The 24,747-nt window shown below is 32.9% G+C and overlaps 3 protein-coding genes across 3 annotated transcripts; 1 reads left to right on the top strand and 2 right to left on the bottom strand.

Annotated features, from left to right (window-relative positions):
* Window positions 1–1,831: 1,831 nt before the first annotated feature.
* Window positions 1,832–5,875, top strand: DEG10 (DegP protease 10). The gene is made up of 8 exons (XM_016348465.3): window positions 1,832–2,296; window positions 3,149–3,394; window positions 3,721–3,916; window positions 4,223–4,482; window positions 4,653–4,780; window positions 4,930–5,133; window positions 5,244–5,294; window positions 5,468–5,875. The coding sequence occupies exons 1-8, from the start codon at window positions 1,924–1,926 to the stop codon at window positions 5,708–5,710; spliced, it is 1,701 nt and encodes a 566-aa protein (XP_016203951.1). The 5' UTR covers window positions 1,832–1,923; the 3' UTR covers window positions 5,711–5,875.
* A 2,295-nt stretch (window positions 5,876–8,170) lies between these two features.
* LOC107644575 (ferredoxin-thioredoxin reductase, variable chain) lies at window positions 8,171–8,992 on the bottom strand. Its single transcript, XM_016348464.3, has one exon. The coding sequence runs from the start codon at window positions 8,860–8,862 to the stop codon at window positions 8,368–8,370; it is 495 nt and encodes a 164-aa protein (XP_016203950.1). The 5' UTR covers window positions 8,863–8,992; the 3' UTR covers window positions 8,171–8,367.
* A 1,050-nt stretch (window positions 8,993–10,042) lies between these two features.
* LCBK1 (long-chain base (LCB) kinase 1) lies at window positions 10,043–16,145 on the bottom strand. The gene is made up of 8 exons (XM_016348463.3): window positions 14,957–16,145; window positions 14,461–14,832; window positions 14,023–14,116; window positions 13,876–13,913; window positions 12,530–12,676; window positions 12,267–12,366; window positions 10,788–11,716; window positions 10,043–10,466 (listed from the first exon to the last, which is right to left on the bottom strand). Exons 1-8 carry the CDS (start codon window positions 15,485–15,487, stop codon window positions 10,323–10,325), a joined length of 2,355 nt encoding a protein of 784 aa, XP_016203949.1. The 5' UTR covers window positions 15,488–16,145; the 3' UTR covers window positions 10,043–10,322.
* Window positions 16,146–24,747: the final 8,602 nt, after the last annotated feature.

Here is a 24,747-nt window from a genome sequence, read left to right as displayed (position 1 = left end):
TAATTATTTAGTAGCAGATTTTTTTATCTGTCGCTAATTACTAACGAATTTTGTAGTGGATATAAAGTATAAACTTGTAATCGGTGAAATTTGATGGTAATATATTATTTATTAATAATTAAATTAATAACTGCTAGCAGATTTAATTGACGATAAACTTAAATTTTATTTTTTTAAAAAAAATTAAATTTTAATATATAATTTTAAAGATTTAAATTCAATGATGATTAAACTAACAATATTTAAATTTTACAATTTACCATAATAATTTATTGAAAACTTTTAATTCAAAGCAAACAACTTCCAACATAAAAAATTATGATTAAAGTTTATTAAAGTTTCAGTTTCACTCAACTCTCATATCCAATCTTCTCAAAATACCATATTCTCACCTTTCACCCCAAATTTAAACACCACATACACACTTTCTACCTCCAACCATTCAGTTAATGATACATAATCAAATTGTATTAATCTAGTTAAACTTTATTCAAGTTTATTTTTTTGAATATTTAAGTAAATAACCAACGGTGACAGCGACCATGGATATTGGGGTTAGAGGAGTGTAGGGTTAGAGTTTAGTAAATGCCAACAATATAAAAAAAATAAAAGAAGGAAGAAAAGAAGACATACCTGGATAAAAGAAAAAGAGTAGCATCGTAGTTGATGAAAACAAACAGCAACGGTGGCAAACAATGGAGGTAGCAATTCGCAGAGAGGAAACAAGCTCCTTCATAGTAGAAACAAGCTCATAAATTTAGGGTCAATTCTACTAGTGAATTTATCATCGAACGCATAGTCTGTGACCAAAATAGCGCATTTCATTTAATTATCTTACAGTCGGATTTTTTCTCCCCTAAATTCGATGGTAAAATGCGTGCCCACCAAAGTTTTTTTTTGCGCCATTTGTTGCGGTTGGAAAATATAAATCCGACAGTAATATTTTATAGATAACAAATTTAGTGTTGCAACTGCTAGTAAATCTAACGGTAATGTCCGACGATAAATCTAACGGTAATCAACATTTTTCTTGTAGTGTAATGATTAAAGTAGCCTCTTTAAAATTCTAACAAAAATAATTTTTTATGATTAATTTTAAAAGACTATAACACTTGAGGTTTAAGTATGATTATTTGTATTAGAAAATAAAATCTGAATATGACTTGAAAATTACTAAAATTTTTGCAGAATTTATTTTAAGAGATTAAAATACTTTTTTAACATTAATTTAAAAAGACAAAAATATTTTTAAATATCAAATTTAAGGTATAAAATATAGACTATAATCATGAATTTTTAGAAAGATTAAATTATCTTTTATAAAATTAATTAAAATTGTTTTATTGTATTAGAGAGTAAAAATTAAAATCTCTTAAAATCTTAAAAGAAAAAATAAAATAACCGTTTATAACATAAATTGTTTAATTATATTAGAAAATATAAATTTCAATGTCTAAAAAAATCCCAAAATAATAAAATACAGCTATAAATCCTAATTATGTTACAACAAATAATCCCAAAAACCTCCAACGAACTAACTTACGGTTCCTTAGAAAAATTAGCCCATGAGCTGCAATTCATAGAAAGCTTGGCTTGCCTTGAAACATCCCTCATCAATCATCATATAACAACAAAGCCGACACTTTGTCAGTGCTATATTAGTCTTTTTATGCATTATTTCAGGGATATTTTAGACATTGTATCACGTGTGCACGATAAATACTTTATCTATTACCGTTTAATACATGGTATATCAATGTTCCAATAAAGTAAATGGAACATGTGAAAGTCTTCCAAAAATATATAATTTAGCGAGAAAATGTTTCACAGTGAATAATAAAGTATATATAATGAGTAATGACAGATGCCCGCCGCCCCTAATTGGAGCTACACTTCACTGCCGGCGTTTTCTGGCGCCGCAAAATGGCCTCCTTCCTCCGTACAGCTCGGAAGCTCGCCTCTTCATCCTCGCAGTACGGCCGCCTGAAATCGCCACCCTCCACCACTCGCAATGCTTCTGCGTTTCGCGCGCCGCCGCGTCCCCCGATTTCCGACAACAGCAGTAACCTCCTCGCCGGGAAAACCAACGGCGTTACGAGAATGTTGCCGTGCTCTGCGCCAATCTCCAGTAGCTACGACCGCAGATGGAGAACGAGAAGGGTTGGTGTGAGGAAGGGAAACGCCGCGGCGGTGGAGTTAGCGTTGAACTCAGTGGTTAAGGTTTTCAGCGTTTTGTGCAGTCCCAACTACTTGCTTCCATGGCAGAACAAGTCTCAGCGTGAAACCATGGGTTCTGGTCTGTCATCACTTCATTCTTTTTTATTTATTTATTAACATTTTTTTTTCTTTCTAAGAAATGTTTTCTGTACGGTGGTTACTCAAATGAAAATATTTTTATGTGAAGATGATAGATAAGATATGAACATGTGATCTGTTATGTAGTGTAGTGTAAAATTATTTAACGATTTTCTGCTAACATCTAATATTTTTGCGAGTTTTGTTTTCAGCTAGGTAGCTACTAGTTGGATTAGAATAGTAGAATGTAAATATCTTAACCCAAATAGTAGATGCTATGTTTCAGATTAACAAACTGTGTGGTTGCACAATCAACTAATCATGTATTGTCATGGTGTAAAAGATGTTAGACTCTATCTATGACAATCTTTAAAGCATACATACATGTAAAAAGTTATGATCCGTTGATAGAAAAAATCTCTACATTAATTGTAGAAAAGTGTGGCTTAGGTTATGAGTGTGAAGGTAAAATATGTGCATTCTTATCACCAGCAAGTCAAGGTGCAATTTCGACAATTCAAACTGGTGATCTCCAATAGGTAGCAATCTTACAAATGCACTGAGGCTCACTGTAAAAAATCTTTGCATTCATAATCTAGTAACTAAAATTCACTTGTTACTTGACTTTCATTCTTCATTTCTATGATGTTCATGGCAGAACTTAATTGAGATAGAGTTAAAACATTTGTGGATTCTGTTGATGAAATTAGAGGGAGACATTGAATGGAGGAATTGCCTATTTTTCTAGGAATCTGTAGACCTATTTCATCTTTGTGCTCTTGGCTTTCTTGCCTTTTAGTTTGTTTGGTGATTAATCATTTTTCTCTCAAAATTCTCCGTGATGGTGATGTAGGGTTTGTGATTCCGGGCAGGAAGATTCTCACGAATGCTCATGTGATAGCTGATCATTCGTTTGTGCTTGTTAGGAAGCATGGTTCTCCCGCCAAGTATAGAGCGGAAGTTAAAGCTGTTGGTCACGAGTGCGACTTAGCTATACTCGCTGTTGAGAGTGAAGAGTTTTGGGATGGTATGAATCCATTGGAGCTTGGAGACATCCCGTTACTACAAGAAGCAGTTTCTGTTGTGGGATATCCTCAAGGTAGCAATATCATGTTGATTAATCGTCTTTACATATTTTGCATGGGATATTGCATTAATGTAGCAGTAAAAGAATTATTTTTACTATCATCAAAAGAAAGAATGCGCAAAGAAGGATATTAAAATGTTCTCGTGAAAAGGAAAATGCAGCAGAATAATCAGCTGTCCAAATTTTTCTACTTTTATTTCCTCTTGACAATTTTTTTGATCCTCCAAAAAAATACTGAAACATTTCATAAATAAGTGGTATTAACTATTAACAGTGAAGTTATGCAAGGTATGCATTCACATATGAATTAAATAATTCACATAGCTTTTGGTTTGCAGGTGGTGACAACATTTCAGTCACTAAAGGGGTTGTCTCTAGGGTTGAACCTACACAATATGTTCATGGTGCCTCCCAGTTGATGGCGATACAGATTGATGCAGCCATAAATCCAGGGAACAGTGGTGGCCCAGCAATTATGGGCAATAAGGTTGCTGGAGTAGCATTCCAAAATCTTTCAGGAGCTGAGAATATAGGGTATGCCTTTCATTTTCTTCGACTTAATTAATATGGTTTTCAAAACAGCAGATTCATGAATCTCCTATTATGGCAGTTGTTTTATGATTTCCATGTATGCTAGTGTTGAAAAGGAAGCCATGACAAGAAAAATAGAATGAGTGAAAATTATATGTGAAGAACAATAACAGATAATAGATTTCACTGGAAATTACATGATAAAGTGCATAATCTTTAAATTATCATGGAGCAGTATATATTTGTTTGCCTGATCAAACATAAATGTTTCATACTAGACTACTTTCCTTTTCATATTGGATGTTGCAGTTACATTATACCTGTACCTGTAATAAAGCATTTTATATATGGTGTAGAAGAAAAAGGAAAGTATACTGGATTTTGCTCTCTGGGTTTGTCGTGCCAGCCAACTGAGAATGTTCACCTCAGAAACCATTTTGGCATGCAACCTGACATGACAGGGGTGCTAGTAAGCAAAATTAACCCACTTTCAGATGCACACAATGTTCTGAAGAAAGATGATATTATACTTTCATTTGATGGAGTGCCTATAGCAAACGATGGCACAGGTATGCTCTTTTCTTTTCTTCTGGATTTGTTTTCAACCAATGTTCACTGTGGATAACCTTTGAGCAGGATAAACATGCAAAATTACTTCCTTCATATGATTACTGTCTTTGCTTTATGCATTGTGATTATGAAACAAGTTAATAGCCAGAAGATTACATATATGCTGCAGTTCCTTTCCGAAATAGAGAGCGGATAACATTTGATCACTTGGTGTCTATGAAGCAGCCAAATGAAAACGCAATAGTCAGAGTTTTGCGGGATGGGAAAGAGCATGAACTTAATATCATTCTCAGACCTGTAAGCTACTGTATATATTATATCTTTATGTCAATGATTCTCCTTGTCAAGGACGCTTAACTTAATTCCCCATTCATATTTTGTCACTTTATTGTTAGACTTAACTAGTATTTAGTTGTGATGGAAATATATTGCTGTTAATATTTCAGCTCCAACCCTTAGTTCCAGTTCATCAGTTTGATAAACTTCCAAGTTATTACATTTTTGCTGGTCTGGTATTTGTTCCGCTCACTCAACCATACCTTCATGAGTATGGAGAAGACTGGTATAATACATCACCTCGTCGTTTGTGTGAACGAGCCCTGAGGGAATTGCCCAAGAAAGCAAATCAACAACTTGTGATCCTATCTCAGGTTAGCATCTTTTAACTCGCACATTCTTCATTTTAGTTGATTTCTGCATATGGATGCTGATGTTTGATCCGGGGAATGCTTCTATTAATTATATTTTACTTGTCTTTAAGGTTCTTATGGACGATATCAATGCTGGATATGAGCGTCTTGCAGAACTACAGGTGCCAATTTATTTGTTTATATAATCGACTAAACAGTTTAGTGTTCACATCAATGCTGGATAGTGGGATACGACTTGTACATATTTTGACCATTTATTACAAGTTAAGATTGTTCGCATGAACCGAACCTTTTTCGCCGAATATTTATTTTGATGTATGATTCTGATTCCCAGGTTTTGAAGGTTAATGGAACAGAGATTGACAACCTAGAACATTTATGTCAACTTGTTGAAAACTGTAGCACAGAGAGCGTGCGATTTGATTTGGAAGATGATCGTGTCATTGCCTTGAACTATGAAGTCGCAAAAGTTGCCACTTCTAGAATTTTGATGCGTCACAGAATACCTTCAGCAAAGTCTGTTGACCTTATTGATACACAAAATAGTTCACAATCTGAACTAGCTTCCCAATGTTGAGACTCTTAACAAATACTATTCATTTAGGTATCATTGCGTGATAGTTTCAATGCAAGGATCAGATTGATATTTACTTGGCATTGTCACACACAAGTTGAGAATTTTCATTTGTGCTATATGATTATATGAATTTCTACCCCCATTACCACAACGGGTATTTGCTCACTCAATATGCGCACTGCAATTGTTCACGAAACCAAGAGGAATAGCCATAAAAAAAAAAAAACCTTGGACCTTGACAAGGTAGTTGCGTGACTGGCTAGGTAAAATACCTATTTTAGTATTTTACTATTTAGTGTTTACATGAAGCCAAATAATAACCAACACCAGAATAGACTGCATAGTTCAACACACAAAAATTGCAGACAGCGAGTTTGCCAGGGTAAAAATAGTATAACTCTAGATTGGGAACACATTTAGAGAAACCGATGGGAAAGTAGTTGGCGGTCAATAGCAATGCAACATATGACAAAAGACAATGTTTGGAAGAATGCCTCACAATGTAATGTAATAATGTATCACTATATCTAACATCTCGAATATGTAAACTCCCATAGAAGGAAAAATAACAAGTTCTCAAATCTGTTGCAACATCGACAATTTCAACGAAGTTCAAACTTCCATGCCTAAAATTGCAAATTTTAAAATGAGCGAAAATTTTGAGAAGTGTTTCTTTATGCTTTCTATTCATTTCCCTTCTGATTTAATGGATCAAATGTGCAATGTCAAGAGAGCATAAAACAACACATCAATATTTCTAACAAGTACAATAATTCAAGAAAAGAAGGCAGTGAAAGACTTGGACCCGACTACACAAGTCATTAAGCCACATTACTAACGAATACAAGAGCTGTGATTGGAAAGATGCAGAGAAGTCAGACAAGAGTGACCCATTTCTAGAAACAATTACAAGCCTACAATGTATTAATCCAACTGAGCCAAACAACGATTGATAGTTTAATAAATACTTAGCAAAACCTCTTGCCTAGGTTCACCGCAAGATAGCTCTCTCAAACTCTCACCAACTGAGGTTCCGCTTCTGGCCAGATGATATGGTACTAACAAAAAAAGTACACACAATATTTGAAAACCACCAGTTCAATTGCTCGATGAAAATCTCCAAAATAACTAAACCAACCAAAGAAACAATATTTGCATCTTTTTCGGTGGATAAAATGCACACGATAGACAAATCACAAAGTACAAAAAACTTCAGAGTTCATCCTTCATTGTCCAACTCCAATCTTGCAAATTCAAAGAACACCATTGCCTTTATGAATAAAAAGTACCCCTAATAAAAGAAAAGTAATTTGGGCGTCTTCTGTCAAGAGAAAATGAACACGTTGAAAGGATTTAGCAACAACAAACATAAGTCTGCACAACTAACCAAATTACAGAAAAGATGAACTCATGGTAAGATTCATTTGGCCTATCTCCTTTCAATAACGATAGCTTACAAGTGCAACAGTGCATCTCCTTCTACTCGGTGATAGAGCAATTATGAATTTTGATTGATTGAATTTGACTTTTAAATAAACTACTGATTTGAAAATGAATCACAGTACATAACATAGCATTCACAAAAGGAAGAATATGAGAGCCAATCAGATAATCTTCCAAATCTCTACACTATCCAATTTTCTGCATATTTCAAATTAATGTTTCTACATTCTCTTCTGTTCTCTTCTTTTTTCCACTTCTCTTTTCCATCCAAAAGTCTGCGTGGATGTTTGATGTGAAGGAAAGAAAAAGAATATGTTTCCAGAAAGCCTTACACAATTTAAGTTCTATAAAAAGAGAGCAAATATGATTCTTTGTTAATATTTCAATTTCCTTTTTCGTATCCAAAAAATGGAAGGAAACGGAAACAAGTATCAAACTCCCATGCTTTTTCCCCCCATTTCGCAGTCTTCTGTTATAACTTATTCCCTTTCCCTTCCCTCCCTTAACGAAAACGCAGGCCAAGAGGAATGCCTCTGCTCACGTTTTATATTGCTACAGGATCAGAATCACAACACCAGGGTGTCGAAAGCACCAATAGAAGCAGAACATCATCAAGAAGAAAGTTACAACTTCAAGATCAGATTAAACAAGAAAAACCCTCCTAAAAGCCACAACCACAAGTCCACAACCACCCCCACACAATTGATAACAGAGAAAATGCAACTAAAATGATGGAAAGCTAGAGTCAAGTTCCCAGAATGATTTGATATGATATGCTATGCTATGGATAGTCGGTCCTATCACATCATTGATTCTATTCAATACCTATCTGCCACAGATTCTGACAAAATTATTCTAACTAGTAGCATTTACCAGCAACAATTGAGCCGAAAGCATGGGTCAAAACTCAACCTCATGGCTAACAACTTTAAGCAGATAAGAATAACAAGAGGAACAAGAACAAGAACAAGAACAAGAAGTTAATGGAAGCTGAATTATATACATACATCATCTTACTGCACAGAAGGAGCCATGTCATTATTTACTCAATAATAATCGTAATCATAATAATAACAACAACAATAAAAATGAGATTTGAGAGAAAATAGAACCGTATTATCATATCAACCTACAGTTTCATCCATTATCATCATCATCATCATCAAGAACAACAAGAAGAGAGTGATGAAGTTCATATAACAGTTCAAGAAAAGCTAAACATACTCAAATTCATCTTCCCTGAGGTGCGCGAAGAACTTCACTTTGCCACGTCCTTCAATTTCCGTAACAAACTCAACCTTATAAGGCAAGTTAGCAGAGATTCGCTTCCCGTTCCATAACCCTACGTACTGCTTGATCTGACCTTCCATTCCGTCGAGATCGAGCTCCGGAACCTTGGGAACATGATAGACCTTGAGCGGCGATTTCACCCTAACGCGCGCACCGACCTTGCTGACCTTGGAAGATTCTTCTGCTTCTTCGTCTTGTTGAGAAGAGAGTTGAACTGCGACCTCGCACCTGACGAGGCCGGTTAGGGGACGGCGCGTGGGGGTTGGGAGTGAGAGGGCGCGTGAGGGTTGAGGGAGTGAGAGAGGGTTCTTGGGGAGAATCATCCATGAAGAAGTGCAGTTAGGGGAGACGCTCACGGAGGATGAAGGCGAACACGCCCTTGTTAGGTAACTGCTACTGCTGCTCATGCTCATGCTCATGCTTCTTTGCTCAATTCAGCGCTTCTTTGCTGTTTCTTTTATTTTTGATTTATTGTGTTTGTGATTATTATGATTCTTATTTGTTAGTTGCTCCCTCCATTCATTTTAACCTTTTCAGCAAGCACATTTATAACTTAACAACTGCCTGTATACTTAAAAGTCAATATTATATAAAATAACACAAATATAATCCAACGACTTTTTCTACTCTGGAAAAGAAAATTTATATTTACTTTTGTCTAAATTGATACACATCTTTGTATTATAAGTGAAACTATTTTGTGTAGATTTTATATTTTATCTAATGATCAAAAGATATATCAATTTGTTGAAAATTCCTTTGTATTTTTTCTGTGTAAGAATAAAAGGATGTGGGATTCGCACGTGGCAGTGATGGGATATTGGATAATTTTCTGATTCTGGTTTTAATTCAACCACTCACTCCCAAAATACCAAAATTTAGTACAGTGGATAATTTACGTGATAATAATAAATTAATAATAACAGAAATCTCCTTTTTAGTTAAGTTTTCTGTAAACTATAATATGGTCTTTGGAAGGGGACACGTGAGTGATTTTGCAACACACCCACAATATCCATTATCCACCCGTTCGTCTATATCGAACTGATATTCTCCTAAACTCATGGTCTTTTGTCCTCATTCTTCCGAGATTTTCTTTGCTACGCATTGTTGTTCTTATCATACACGTTTGATTCTTTCTAATGATATTTCTAGTTTGGCAGAAATTGCTAGTGTCTATTATGATTGGGAATTTCTTTTATTAGTCAAATTCATCATTTTCTACTGCGTTTTGAAGCCAATTAGAATTCATAAATGGAGCCTCCTAGCTCAGTATATAAATTGACCCAACTTGCTGTCGGATAGTACCAACAATTGCCATCAAGTCACACATGAACCTGCCATAATATATTTATACTTTCAAGTGGACTACCCTTCACATAATCTACCACTTTTTCAATTCCCACTTTCTAATTGGATGGTATTAGTGTATTACCATTTTGGTAGGTTTAGCTACCCCTGCATTGCTCCGCAACCATCTGCTGAAGCTGGATTTGGAGAACTGCAGTCTACAAGATTTCAGTATAAACTTGAAATGTAGATACAATACAACTTTCCATCTCAGAGATTGCGACACGAGAATCAATGGACCAAACCAAGTGGAAGAAATGGGGAGAAATGCAATACATTCAGCGGCTTGTTGCAAGTAATGCACAAATGTGTTGTTTTTCTTTTTTCACTGAGGACAAAAATAAGGAAGACAGATATGCAAGCAACAACAGATACATATAACCGGAACAAAAATTTACAAAAAGCCTCAGCTGTTACAGCGAAGATAGGGAATTTCACATGGACAAATTGGGTATCTGGACTTGTATATTTAACAAAAGTACACGAGCTTCTTTCCAGAACCCATCAAAAAATTGAAAATGACTCACTGTTATCGTATACGAGAACGGCCAATTAGCCTGCACTGTTCCGGAAGCAGAGTAGAAACTACTTGTCCATTGAGTGGAAAAAGCTCACCATCAATACCACATCCATTATGAGTGTGCTTCCCTGACTTTATCCTCACAGACTTTACCTGCATCCAAACAGACAGTCATACAATGAACAAATACAGAAATAATAAAAACCAGGACAACAAGACAATCCGGACACTAAAGAACCTAACCAGATAAAGCCAACCAATCTTTTTTCATGACACAGCTCAGAACTAATAGCAATTGTTGACTGTAGTATTCTAAATTTGATTAGACAAAAGCAAGCAAAGATTGGAACATGGTAACCTTATTTAAAGGCAACTCTACCAGTTAATCACCACAATAATATGCAGTTTTAAGAACTAATGATGTGTATAATGCAGTCTAAACAATTTCATTTTAAAAAATATTAATGCAAATACCTTTACATATTCAACATATGGCAAGGAAAGGTGTCGACCCATCTGCAGAAGTACAAAAAATCTCAATAGCCGCAACCTTCCAACCCCATGAACCAAGAGCATATCTAGTGTGTTGTCATCAAACTCGGCTTTAGGAGCAACCACCTGTGAGCTTTGAACAGTTCTACATGCATGGTTGCAAACCAGAATGCCAAGGAAATGTCCCTTCGAGACAACCCATTTGTCTCCAAATCGAGGCACAACCTCCTTTGTGGGTCCTACTTCTGTATCATCTGGAGGCCCTGGCAACTCAATTGGGTTTTCTACATCCCAATTAGCCTCGGGATCCCACTTTGGTTCAGCATCCCATATAGGACCTGGATCAGAAAGTGTTGATGATATATCCTCTCTATCATTTGTCCCACCGTTGCCCCATCTAGAGTTATCATGTGTAGTGGTCAATCCAGTCCATTTATCATTCCTTGACTTAGACCTGGTTCTTGGCCAGTTTGGTGTCGTTGATAGAGGCAGTTGAGGATGAATAACTTCAGGTTCTGATGTTACATTCCCTCTTCCAGACGACAAACGCTTTGACTTTGGATCTATGCCACGCACCAATTCTGAAGGTTCAGTACTAGCATGAGTACTACTACAGGTATCCATGTCTCCACCAGACAGTCGATTTGGAGTCATTATTGAGTCAATACTTGAAAGACTAGATGCTCTGGGCAATCCATCCTTATTCGATCTTCCCATGACGTCTGTATACAGATCTGCAATATCAACTACTTCCCGTTCACCAGACAGCTTTCCTTCTCTCTCAGTTTTTGATGCTGGAAGATATTCAACTTCATAGCTGTACCGCGGTAAGCATAAGAACTTGAGGAATCCAGCAACAAAATACCGCAGTGGGCCAAAGCGCTGCTGATACTTTTCAGAAAGTTCCAACACTGTAACATAAAGAATACACAAGTACATAAAGCCAATTCGAAAGTGGGCATTACTGATTGTGTCAGACAACGATCTATCTATCTTCCTAAAACGTGATTTCTTCACTCCCTACCCCCAACTCATACAACCACATTTTGATTAACTGTTGAGGATTGATCATGTGTATTGCATATATTAGCACAAGGCAGGACAAACATGACATTGACCATGCCTCAAGCCCAAACAGCTCTTGCATCAACGGCCCATCTTTAATATAAAAATCATTCATGAACTTTCTATTTAATAGCTTAAGGTTTTGGAATGGTTGGATCTCGATACAAATCATTTAAACCCAGAGGTGATTCTAGACACACTCATAAAAGAAACATGTTCGGAAAAATATGGACCCGAGAGTATATTAGCAACAAGAAACAAAGTATCCCAGAAAAGGTAACACAAACCAAGCCATTTCCCTATTTTATACTAAAACTTCAGCCATCACCAATAAGAAGTGGATTCTCAAACAAGAATTATGCAAAGTAGTAAGTTTTGTAAATGGCATTGACTTACCATCACTAACAAAACCATAGTATGAAACTGTCAATCCATAATGAATCTTATTACTCTGAATCCATTCGACAGCAAAAACATCTGTAGCAGTAAGGCCCCCCTGAAGCAAGAAAATAGAATGAATATTAACTGCAAGGATATATGGACTATTAAATAAATCAAAAAATCTATACGGATCAATGTCTATTTGTCTATTCCCAACCTGTAATATTCGAATTAGTTATGCCCATCAATTATTTGAGATCGGAAAGAAAGAATGCTACCTTTACAATAGCCATTGCTGCAGATACTGGATCTCTGACACCAAGAACAGTCCATACCAGAGAGTTATCAGAACCAGCTGGTATAATTCCAATGGGTATCGATATTCCTTCCTTTTGATTGTCTCTACAAAGGAGACCATTGAGAACCTACAAAATCAACCACAATATATAAATAAATAGCATATATATTCACAACATGTGCATATATTTGTGTTCTAAACCATGAAAGAGAAGTTCAATTTCTGCAATGAGCATGACTGAAAATCCTTGTTTAAGAAGCTTTATGGTTTATGAATGGCTGTTTCATGATAATACATAGTACAATACCACATTTTTTAAATGATTTCCATGTATTCATGAATAACTGGTGAAACTCTAATGGAAGGAAGATTTTTTGTTATGGAAAAGGTTAGTTAAAAGTAATTAGTTATAATCGTTTAGTGACATGATTAGTATATATAGAAGTGATAGGGTGCATAGTCATTTCAGTAAAATTTCTCTAATATCCTTTCTATCTTGTAATTCTTGATAATTCTTCAAGTAACACCAGAGACAATAAAATCTTGTTTACTTCTAACAAAAAATAACCATAATAATTTGTAGTTTTTCTTCTATTAAAAAGTAATGTGCTTTTCTCTTAACGGAAGGAAGAGTAATCCAATAAAAAATCATATTAAATCTAAAGACAGAACTTTAAAAATACTTTGTGAGAAACTTATGCTATTGAGCCACTTTAGATTATTAATTCACTTTAGTTCCCATGAAAAAGTTAGCAGGCTTCCTATCACTAATGTATTTGTAAGAATGACTAACATGATCTACAAGGAATCCAAGACTAAAGTGGGCAAGGACACATTGTAACCGATACTAACTAGCAACCAAGTTGACAGAGTACAGAAGGGGAAGAATTTCTGATATGATATGTGTTGATAGAAGAGAAAAGTACACAGATCAGAGAGATTAGCGAATAAGTCACCAAGAGAATTGTTGGGAAAGAAACACGCCTCTTGAATGCCATGATTATCATTGTGTTTCTTACTTTCTTTTCAAAGACATACTAGACCCCACTGATCTAATATATCAGTTTAGAGAGAGGGGAGACACATCTCAGTTTCCCCATGCTGGCTGTTAAAACCCTACCATTAGTATATTTAGATATAAAAGTGCTATTAGCACTGGGATGAACAAGGAAGATAACCAAGTGTCTTCAATCAGTCCTAGACAGCTTAGAATCTAGTCGTAGATAATGTTCAAAAGGCTTTTAGGAGAAAAAAACAGGCAATAAACACAAAGAAGATACTAATTCCATCAAACAAACCGGTAAATCATCAAAATAGCCTGCTGACCTCATTGATTATCCCATCACCACCAACACATATTATTCCTGAAAAAAAAACACCAATTTCAAGAACAGATAATAGTAAAAAAAAAAATCCACAAAGGTGATAAAGAAAACTATAATCAATACATATTTAAACTGTAGAAGACTGTACCGTCAGGGCAGGTACTGATGTCCACAGTTGATGCAAGCTTTTTAGCATGACCAGCATGTGTTGTATTGACTACCTCCAATCTAAACCCAGCAAGCTGTCATAGAACATGCCAAACATAATAAGTAGGAAATTATACATGCTGCATTGTCCAATTGTATCTTATATATAAAATGATGCACATACTCCAACCATATGGACTTAAGTATTCTGATAAAAACAGATGTGAAATAATAATAGTTCAAGAGTAATATATTGACAGAGCAATGAAAAACTATATAAAATATAAATACTAATATTATTATCAATCTTATAGAATACTCTAGTGTTTTATGCAGTAAACTTTGAAACTTCATATCTAAATTTGGCATCGCATACCATGATAAACATAAGTGCACCAACAAGCCTATGCAGCTTAAACAATCAAAGAGTATGTCATACCTTAAATATTGGTTCCACAATATTATGGAAAACTTTGCTAGAACGGCCTCGCCCCGAGCGTGGGTTTAAAATTACGAGCATCTTAGGTGGGGTTTTACATCTAAAGAGCAATTCAGGAGGGGTATCAGAAGGAAGTAATTCTGAAGAAGCTTGCTTCTTTGAAGACACTAAAGGGTGGGGAAGACAATTCACAAAACACTGTTGATCTGCAAATCCACCAACCCATTGAATTGCCTCTTCTTTGGTAGAAGCAACAAAGCGATAGTCCTTGCGACTTCTTTGAGCTTTCACAAAACAAGAAAGGCCACACGAAGGCTTTTTCAATGGGTATGAGTGCACCGTGAAATGTCTGAGACCAGAATAATAAGAAACCTGTTTAGAACATGGACTAAAACTAATTAGTCAAATATATTATCTTCCCCTAGCAACCAAATAAGAGTAAATAGCAAACATATTTGATCCGACCATCCATCTCACACTAAAAGCAATATATTACCGAAACGACATCATCGAGGTGCAGCACATGTGATCCCCAAACCAATGCCTTGCTTGTTAGTTTGGCATCCACAGCTTCTTGGTCAGTAACCTCAAGAGAAGCAAGCTGAGAACCACTACTACTATCTACAGCAATCTTTCTCTTATCCAAAACAAGCTTCCCAGAGTATACAACATATCCTAACAAATCCGACTTCTCGTCTCCTCCTCCTCCACCACCACCACCAATATCAATTCGATGTTCAAAACCCTTGCTCATATCCTGATCATCCTGCCGCCCCGTCACAGGGGCACCACTGCCAACCTCCCCACTCCTCCTCGAAGCCTTCGCTTTGCTTCGCTTCTCCGGGAACACGACTGGGGACTTGTGCTCGGCCGTTCCAATTGGGGAACACAATCCCAGCCGGCGCAGCGATTGCTGAGGCGACGAAAGCCTCAATGGCGCCGGCTTATTACTACCACTACCGTTATTGTTACTACTACTACCAGTGGAATTCCTTGAAAGACTCCCACTCCTGTGCATATCCCTCATACTACCATCAACCTTATTAATCCCACCACGCAGGGGATAACCTACATGACGCAGTACCCTAGCCACACTTTCTTGGGGCGAATTCTCCCCTTCACTCTGATAAAGCTGCCAGATTTAGGATTTAGCAGAAACTAGGGTTTCAAGATTCCAAAATCAACTTCCCTTTTCTGTTTTTCAGCTACTGTTCAGCTCAGATCGCGAATCAACGATCGGATCTAAAACCGAAACTACTAACCATAAGAAAAGCAAATGAAATTCCGCAATCGAATCAAATCAGCTCACTCTCTCTTCCTGTTTCTAACCCTAAGCTTCTGACGTCGCGATTTTCAAGGAATGAACGATAAATTGAAAGTTGGAACAGGGGAAATTGAAACGAGAAATTGAGGAGAGAGTAAAAGCAAAGCGAAGCAAGCGAAAGGAGTGATTAGTAATGTGAAAGGAAAAGCAGAAATGTGATAGTTAATGAAGAGAGGAAGAGAAAGAGTGAGTGAAGATGGAGATGGAGATGGACGGTCAGGATGTCACAGGCTTCAAAACGGAGTCACCAGTGTCTTAGTTTCTGTCTTTCTTTCTCTCTTTCTCTCTTTCTCTCTTTCCATTTGCCGTCATTGTGGTTTGGTCTGTGGGTTTAGATTGGTTGTTTCTGACGCACCAAAACAAATCCATTTCCTTTTTCTTTTCACTTTTTTATCTTTTTCTTTATTTATTGGTTTAACTTTTTTCATTTCAATTTAGTTTAATTTTAATGCGTTGAACACAGTCCTCTCTAATCGTAGTTATTCTTTTAAATGATCGAATATAAAAAATAATTATTTTTATTGATATATAATTATATAATTATGTATAAAATTATTTTATACTAATAATATATAAAAATTAAATATAATTAATTATTGTAATTTTGTTTATAAAAAAATTAAATCACCAAAACTAACCATAAAAAATTAATTCGTTAACAAAAGTAATCATGAAAGATCATAATTCTTCAAATGTCTATAATTGATTAGTTTTGTTTGTGAAAAATAGTTAATAGACGATTGCTCCAATAGACTACAGGGAGAGGAATGTTAACATAGCCATGAAGGTTGAGAAGAAGATTAAAAGTGAAATCAAAGTTATGAGAGTATGGTTTGTGACCGTGATTATTTTTGTCAAATAAAACTAATTATTTGTAGGCATATAAGGAGTTATGATCTTTTATGATTACTTTTGTCAACGAATCAATCTTTCATGGTTACTTATGGTAGTTTAATCTTATAAAAAATAATATATTTATGGTATAAATTAACAAATAAATTATTCATATACAAAATATATAATAAAAATATATAAAATAACATAAGTACATATTCCCCAAAAAAAATACACATAAAATATAGTGATTAATTTTTTATATACATGTGTTGCAATTGTTTTCTTATTTCCCTTATGCAAGAAAAAATATCATACTATATAAATAGCAAAAGTTAATTATCAATTAGTACAGGGGTATATATATATATATATATATATATATATATATATATTTAATGTACATAAAAATTTATTAGATTGTTATAAAAGGTTTGATTATTCTAATGATTAATTATTTTATTAAAAAATATCTAAAAAATATAAATAAATGATAAATTTGATAATTGATTTTTAGTAGACAATTTAATTCTAAATAATTAATTTATTGCACATTGTTTTAATCAGACTAAAATTTATGAAATACTTGTATAATTCTAAAATATATTTAAAATGTGTTTTAAAAACTTAATATTATTCAATTTTTAACTATGTATTAGATTGGTTAAATATATAATTGTTTTCTGTATTAAGAGTATCAAAAAAAATTTATTACATAATAGTACATGAAAAAAAAAAAACAATTTATTCTTTGATTTCAAAAGAATACCAACGCAAATTAATTATTTCTTTTAATACATATTGCGATTTTTTGGAAAAAAAAAATAAACAATTAAACAAACACCAACACCTGCCACTGTTCCAGCTCATATTCCACATTACAGTAGGGGATAATATCATATAGGAAAATATATGATATGATGTTTGTTAGGCTGAAATTATTTAATCATTGAATTGTGTATATTGTACAACTAGATAACTTCTAGGCGATTGGGTTTTTCTTCTTTAGACTTATGTGTGTCAAAGTCCATGTACTAATAATGAAAGCTCATCTTCTACATCAACCTAATCTAAAAAAAAAACATTTTTTTTCTTTGGTCCACCTTCCATTTTGCTTTTATTAATACCATTTTTTAGTTGGTCTTTCTATTATTGTTCATGTGCCACTTAATTAAAATTTCTTGTAATTTAAATTTTAGTTGGGTTTAGTTAGTAGTGATCAACAATGCTAAAAAACAGGATATACTTTTAAAGTATTTACCAAAACATTTGAATTTTTCTATTATAAATATCCATATAATAATAACAAATATCCTATATTATATGACTTATTAGCTAAGTCATATAGAGAGCAAATAGATTTTGGAAAAAAACAAAAACATAATAAAAGTTTAAATTTAATAAAATAGTTCTTGAATTAAAGAAATAAACCATATTTGACAAAATACACCAATCATCATTTGGTTGCCATTGTTAACATCATTGTCAATGTTATTAGCTAAGTATTTACTTGATATTATTATAATAAAATATAGATTTTAGTCTTTCTTGAATTGCGTTTAAAAAAAAGACTGCGATTAAGAAATTAAGAGTAAAGGCATAAATTAAAGTAAGTTTTTATATTATGTTTAATATAAAATATACTGAATTAAATTATATCTCAGTTTATGTTTAATTTAAGGTAAATATAAAAATTAAAAAATAAATTTAAAATTTAAATAAAAATATTTTTAAAAATATATAATATTAAAATTTTAGTTTTGGTCTTAAAAATTTTTGAAAGAGAAATTACAATCACTACCAAATTTACCTAAAAGTTTAAACTGATTTTCGAGTTCACAAAGGATTGAACTCTTGACTTTTTGAATCTAAAATTTTAATACTATGTCATGATACCACTCATTCCAAAACCTTCAGCTGATAAAAAAATATAACACTAATAATTATATCTCTAATACTCCCTAAACCTCCATTGTACAATTCCATTGGCTCCTCATACTTTTCATTATTTTTAAACTTTTTAATACCAATAATTATGCATCAAAATAATCTTAGGCTACCTACCTAACTGCCTTTCTTTGTCATGCGTTCTTCCTCCTTTATGTAACTTTTGTTCAACTTTGTTACCAACTTTTGAATGTTAATTATAATACAAGGTTGTAGCATGCATGTATATATGATTCATCAACTGCTTTTTCCGTTTTCCTTCTTCCTTTTGCCATTTTTTTTTAGTCTAGCAGACTTCCTTTAATTTTGCTTTCATTGATATAAATTAAAGTATACATAAAAAATTTTAGCTTTTGTCATTTCATATCAATCAATCTAATTATAATTAATTATAAGAAAATCATACTCTTTATGTATAAAGTATAAACAATAACGTACTATATATGCATCGACCCATTTGTAGTTGAAGATGCCCCATTATTATCAATAATCTAAAGATTAAGAACAAAGTTAACAGTACTATACGTTAAGTAATTACATATATATTTCAGTGATAAGTATATGTTTTTTATTTTCCTAATAATATGTCTGATAATTTTCTTAACTTGTAAGCCTAGATCTCAACCAAAAATAACTACTTGAAAGCATAGTAGATAAGTTTTTAACTTTTTTATGTATGTTTAGAATTTACTACTTTAGGATAAAAGAATCCAAAGATAAAACACGTTGGAGGGGGGAAATTAAAGTGTTTATTTACGTAATTGGATACATTATAAGGCAGAACATAAATTATTAACAACCATGCATATATATAATCCAATTATTGTTAAGTTGGAAGTTTCCATAAGATGCGTCTAACTAATAAATAAAATTTGTCACTTTTAGAATTAATTATTGGTAGCTCATGCCCAACCTAACACGTTCTTTGTTTCTATCTTATTAATGTACATAGAGGGCTGTTAGGAAAGTACATATAATAAACAAATAAAAGCAAAAAGCAACTAAAAAATAAAATAATATATATATAAAGGCTAAAAAATTTTGATATGGGAGTAAAATAAGTGATATATTTTAACATGGTAATTTTTAGTGTTTTTTAAAATTGTGGGAGTACACAAATCGGAGTCCGATTTGTGTTTAAAAAAGTGGAAAAAATTCAGAGTACATAAATCGGACCATGTGAGTTGTTTGATTTTAAAATTTTGCTTAAGAAATCGCATGGTCCGACTTGTGGTTGAGCAAATATGAATTTCCCAAACTAGAAAACGGACCCTCCGAGTTATTTGTTGTTATCAATTTTTTCATGAAATGTAATATACAACGCAACTCGGACCCTCCGAGTTGTTCCACTTACACCACATGGCTGTAAAGCACGTGTATTCCCCATGTTCGAGTTTAACACCACTTTTACTTCCTTAATCAAATTAAAAAACCATATATAAAAGAAAATTCAACTAAAATATAAAACTAAAAAAGTAAATAAAGTGACTCATTTTTTTATATGAAAAAATATTGGTGTTTTTGTTGAAAATGAGATTATTTGGTATAATTACATGTAAATAGATTTTGCAGGTGAAAAATCAACACTTATAGAGTGCATGATGGACATGTGTCATAATTCTGATAATACACAGGGTGTGTATTGGACACGTGTCATTATCCTAACAATACGCAAGATGCGTGTTAGACATATTTTTACTCTTCTACATTGCTGTAATACATTTTAAATATTAATATTCAACCAAAATATTATCTTTATTTCTATATTAAAAATAATTTGAGTTGATAAAAATAAAAGTGTAATAAAGAGCAACCTAAATTTAGTATATGATAATATTTTTAGCAATACCCAAATTATTAACAATACAGAAGCAACCATTTTTGTACTTCTAACAATCTGACTCTATCATTATTAAAGATAATAGAGAACCACACTTTACAAATTAATTATTATGAAGGAAAAGTCATTTTCTTTAAACACAATATCAGGTATCTCGTATTATTCGAGATGAGTTTTTGAAACCCATAAATAATACCCAAATTTCTAACAATATATAAATTATACTTAACAATAGAAAAATAGACTCATACTCCTTGAAACTACTCTCCATTCTTTTCAATATAGTTTGATAACTTGTCCTCGATTCACTTGTAATTATCCTAGTAAGGAAAACATTTGCTTGAATATATGGAAATCTTGCCTAAACTCTCATGTATCAATTGTTCTCAAAAGCACGTTACCTCACAAATGTCTTGAATTTTCTGTCATTCAATTTTAACATTTGTCTTTTTTCAGTTTTAATCTTCTCTGGTATTGATAAAGTGGTGTGGCAATTTATTTGACCATCAAATAAAATAGAATTTCAGTTTCTCTAATTTTCGAAAACAAATACTATCTTAAAATATTTTTTTAGTTAAGATAGAAGTTACGGAGTTTCTCTTTTGTCTGGTTTTATTTTTTCTTTTACTTGCTGTCTTTATATTTTTTTTTTTCTATTAGTCCTAATTCCTAAGTCACAAAAAAGGTGTGAGATTTAGAGTATTTTGACTATTTTTCATGTTTGATTTTATTTTTATTTTTATTTTGGTCTAATAAAATTTTATATCAGTATTTATAGGATCATATAATATAAATAATTTGCAACTAAATGTAAATTTTATCATTTTAATATTTAATTTCAATTCAACTTAAATTTTATATTATTAAAAGAATATTAAGAAGTATTGTAAAGAATTTGTAAAAAATAGATAAAAAATATGTGTGTTTTCAAAATATAATTGAACTATAACGTTCCAAACACTGTCACAATCAAATTCAAATATCCAAAAACAAAAAATAACAACAGACATTAATTATGTAAGGTAGCATATTTTAATTGGTTATTCAGCAAGGGGCGGATTTAGAGGGCCAATGGAGGTTATGATCTTCTTAGAAAATTTTAAAATTTTTATATATTATATAATGATGTATTTAACTTTAAAATTAAATTGTAGTATAGTGGTTAATTAAAAGAATTTTTGTCCCTATGATCTGAGTTGAAATTCCAATTGTTACATTTTGAACATTAATAGTGTATTATAATTTTTTAGGCCAATCATTTTTTTTAATTGTTTCTTCGGAGACTTCCCTTAAAGTCTCTGCAATTCCCCCATAATAAAACACAAGAATGACCATATATCCAGTTATCTGTAGTACAATACAATAGCACAATTTTATTTATTTCAACTTTAATAACAAATCTTAATAACATATATCTTAACAAATAGTTAACTATGATTGCATTATTTAGTTTCCTATTAAAAAAATTGGTTTCCTATTAAAAAAATTGGTTGTCTCATAAAACTGCATACTAATTTATTTTTTAATAAAATATACAATATTTATTTGTATTTATAGTTTCTATAACCAGGATCATAATAGGTTGCAAACAATAATGGTGATTTGTCCAAATTTGAATCATGTTGTAGAATCATACAAAGCACAAGAGACAAGCACATGCGTTGAGAAAATTACTGACCTTTACCGTGCGAAACGTCGTCAACGAACTCCATCAAGTTCCGTCAACAACTTCGTCGAACTATCGTCAAACAAGCTCCGTCAACACCCTTGTCAGCAGCGACGTCAGCACCTTCCTCGACCTACCAAGCATCAACAACCGTCTCCACGGTCACAAGCTTCTCTCCTAGGGTTTTCTTATAATTGTGATGTTGGGGTTTTATGGAAATCCACCATCTAAGAGGCAATTGAAAGATTTCCCTCCACGGCAAATGACGTCGTTTTTAACAACGTGGATGTGAACAGTTTAGCTCCTATCTATTTCACATTGCCCAATCAAGCACCTAACGAACACGCCATCTAGCTAACGTGCCAAGTCAGAGTGCCATTGTGACATGTTAGCATTTTTCGTCGAGACAAATATCCGCGTGGATCGCGTTGTGTTATGGAAGTAAAAGACAGGGGGCAAAATGAATCGTTTTTATTTTGAGAGGTCGCGTTATCATTTTTAAAAAATGGACAGGGGTCGGATTAGGAGTTCACTCTATAATAAACAAATAAAATCAAAAGGCAATTAAAAAATAAAATAATATACAAAAGAAAATTCAATTAAAATATAAAATAAAAAAGTAAATAAAGTTGAAAAAAATAAAAGTGTAATAAAGAGCAACCTAAATTTAGTATATGATAATATTTTTAGTTGAATATTTTGAATGGCCTAGAGAAAAGAGGTTGAATCACGGCCTCTTTTTATGCTTTTAAACTTGAATAGTAAGCCAAATTCTACAACATTAATTTTGTTGTATCTACGAGATGAATTATGTAAAAGACAATTTAATTTTGTCTCATAACGAATGAAACAAAAATAAAACAAAGGAGAAAAAAGTACAGTCATGTATCATAGTTCAACCATCTTGTGCAATGTGGCATACATCCAATCTCCACCATAATTATGGTAGGATTTCATAATCTTTTCAAAGATTACAAACACTAATTCCCAAGAATTCTATCCAATACTGAACAAATGAAACTTCTGACCAATCTTGATTTGACTAGGTTCACTCTTCAGACTCTCAACACTAAATGCTTACCCAACTTAGTAAGAAAAATCTTAGGTTCAAGAAACAAAACAGAAAAGATTATAAAAAAATAATGACATAATTTTTGGCTTTTCTCCAAGCTAGACTCTTTGTTTTTTTTTCTCAATGGCTTTTTTCTAATACCTCAGATAAACGTATTTTTCTATTAATTGAAACAAAGAAAGATAAACTGAAGAAAACAAAATGTTCAATGAATAACCATGAAAGAGAAGAAGTAAAACAGCTTAAAAGCTATAAGCATAATCCAATTTTAGAATTCTCAAATGTTGCTTTCCATTCTTAGTGAAATGCTCTCTTTAGTGTAGTCGCATTGCTTCCAAAATTTAAGACTTGAGTGGTGAGGTTGCTGAAAAAACTCAAATTTGTGGCAACTCCATATATAAACCTTCTGTTATAGAAGTTCTGATACCATAAATGTATCAAATCCAGGTTCAAAGGAACAGAACTAGAACATTAAGATTGAGAGAAACTGAGAGCAAACGTAGAGGAGATAAATGCTTAATTGCATTATTGACACTACAAGAAAAATCACTTTTAGTGGCCATTTATTTTGCTTTTAGTGGCAATAAAAATAGTCGCTAATACATTTACCGGCAATTATATATTAGCCGTCTTATGCTTTGTCGCTAAAAGATTTTAGCGGCAATTATAATATTTGCCGGTAAAGACATTTTTAATGGCCATAAAAAGTATATAACTTTTAGTAGCCATTTTCTTGGTAATTTATACGGCCACCAAAAGTAATTCTAAAATTGCAATGTTATTCACTTTTAGTGGCCATTACTAGGGGTGTTCGCGGTACGGTTTGGTTCAGTTTTTGAGGAAAAAGTCATCCGATCCGATTATCTAATTAAATTGCGGTTCAGTTTGGTTCGGTTTTTTCAATCAATTCAAAAAAATACTACCATACTATTTTACAAATTCATAACATTGAAATCGACCAACACAAATACACAATAGCTAACAAAGTCTTGGTCTAATGAAATTTAACGACAAAAGGAATTCAAATACAACAATTAAAGAAGTTTAAAAGTTCAACAGTCAACAGAACTGAAAATAAAAATAAAATTCCATTAAAAGATAGCCAAGTTATGGTGTCTTCTCGAATAAAACAGCTAAACTTAACGTAAACCAACCTGAAATAAAAAAGCAGTTACATAATAAGAACAACAATAATAATAATAATATAACACTAGTAGAAAAACATTCTAATCTAGTTATATATTCTAATAATAAAGAGAACAATTCATACCATAACAAGATGTACTCAATCAGACTCAACACCAGAATCTTCTTCATTAGGGTCAAGAGTGGGTGCAACTTCTACAAAATATATAAAACAAGAAATAATCATAACAAATTATATATATAAATAAAAACTAGATTAAAATAAAGAAACTTATAAGTCGAAGCTTAACTATACCTAATTCCAACTTCTCCAATTCCTCGATGAGTTCCTCAAGAACAAGTTTTGGAGAGTTTCGGAGCCAATTTTGTGTACAAATTAACGCTTCAGCTGTCATTGGAGTTAGAGAACTCCTATAATTATTCAATACCCTTCCTTTAGTACTAAATGTCGATTCTGA

The sequence above is a fragment of the Arachis ipaensis genome, chromosome B5 (genome assembly GCF_059453495.1).
Source record: "Arachis ipaensis isolate K30076 ecotype BB chromosome B5, ASM5945349v1, whole genome shotgun sequence".
Lineage (NCBI taxonomy): Eukaryota > Viridiplantae > Streptophyta > Magnoliopsida > Fabales > Fabaceae > Arachis > Arachis ipaensis.
This window is presented reverse-complemented; position numbering and strand designations above follow the sequence as displayed.

Bases quoted from the DNA above. Each gene is read 5' to 3' on its own strand.
- DEG10 (XM_016348465.3), top strand. From the start codon at position 1,924: ATGGCCTCCTTCCTCCGTACAGCTCGGAAGCTCGCCTCTTCATCCTCG. The intron at 3,395-3,720 runs GTAGCAATATCA...TTTGGTTTGCAG, and splicing joins TGTTGTGGGATATCCTCAAG to GTGGTGACAACATTTCAGTC. The intron at 4,483-4,652 runs GTATGCTCTTTT...TATATGCTGCAG, and splicing joins TATAGCAAACGATGGCACAG to TTCCTTTCCGAAATAGAGAG.
- LOC107644575 (XM_016348464.3), bottom strand. From the start codon at position 8,862: ATGAGCATGAGCATGAGCAGCAGTAGCAGTTACCTAACAAGGGCGTGT.
- LCBK1 (XM_016348463.3), bottom strand. From the start codon at position 15,487: ATGAGGGATATGCACAGGAGTGGGAGTCTTTCAAGGAATTCCACTGGT. The intron at 14,833-14,956 runs GTAATATATTGC...TGTTCTAAACAG, and splicing joins ACCTCGATGATGTCGTTTCG to GTTTCTTATTATTCTGGTCT. The intron at 14,117-14,460 runs GTATGACATACT...GTTCTATGACAG, and splicing joins TTGTGGAACCAATATTTAAG to CTTGCTGGGTTTAGATTGGA.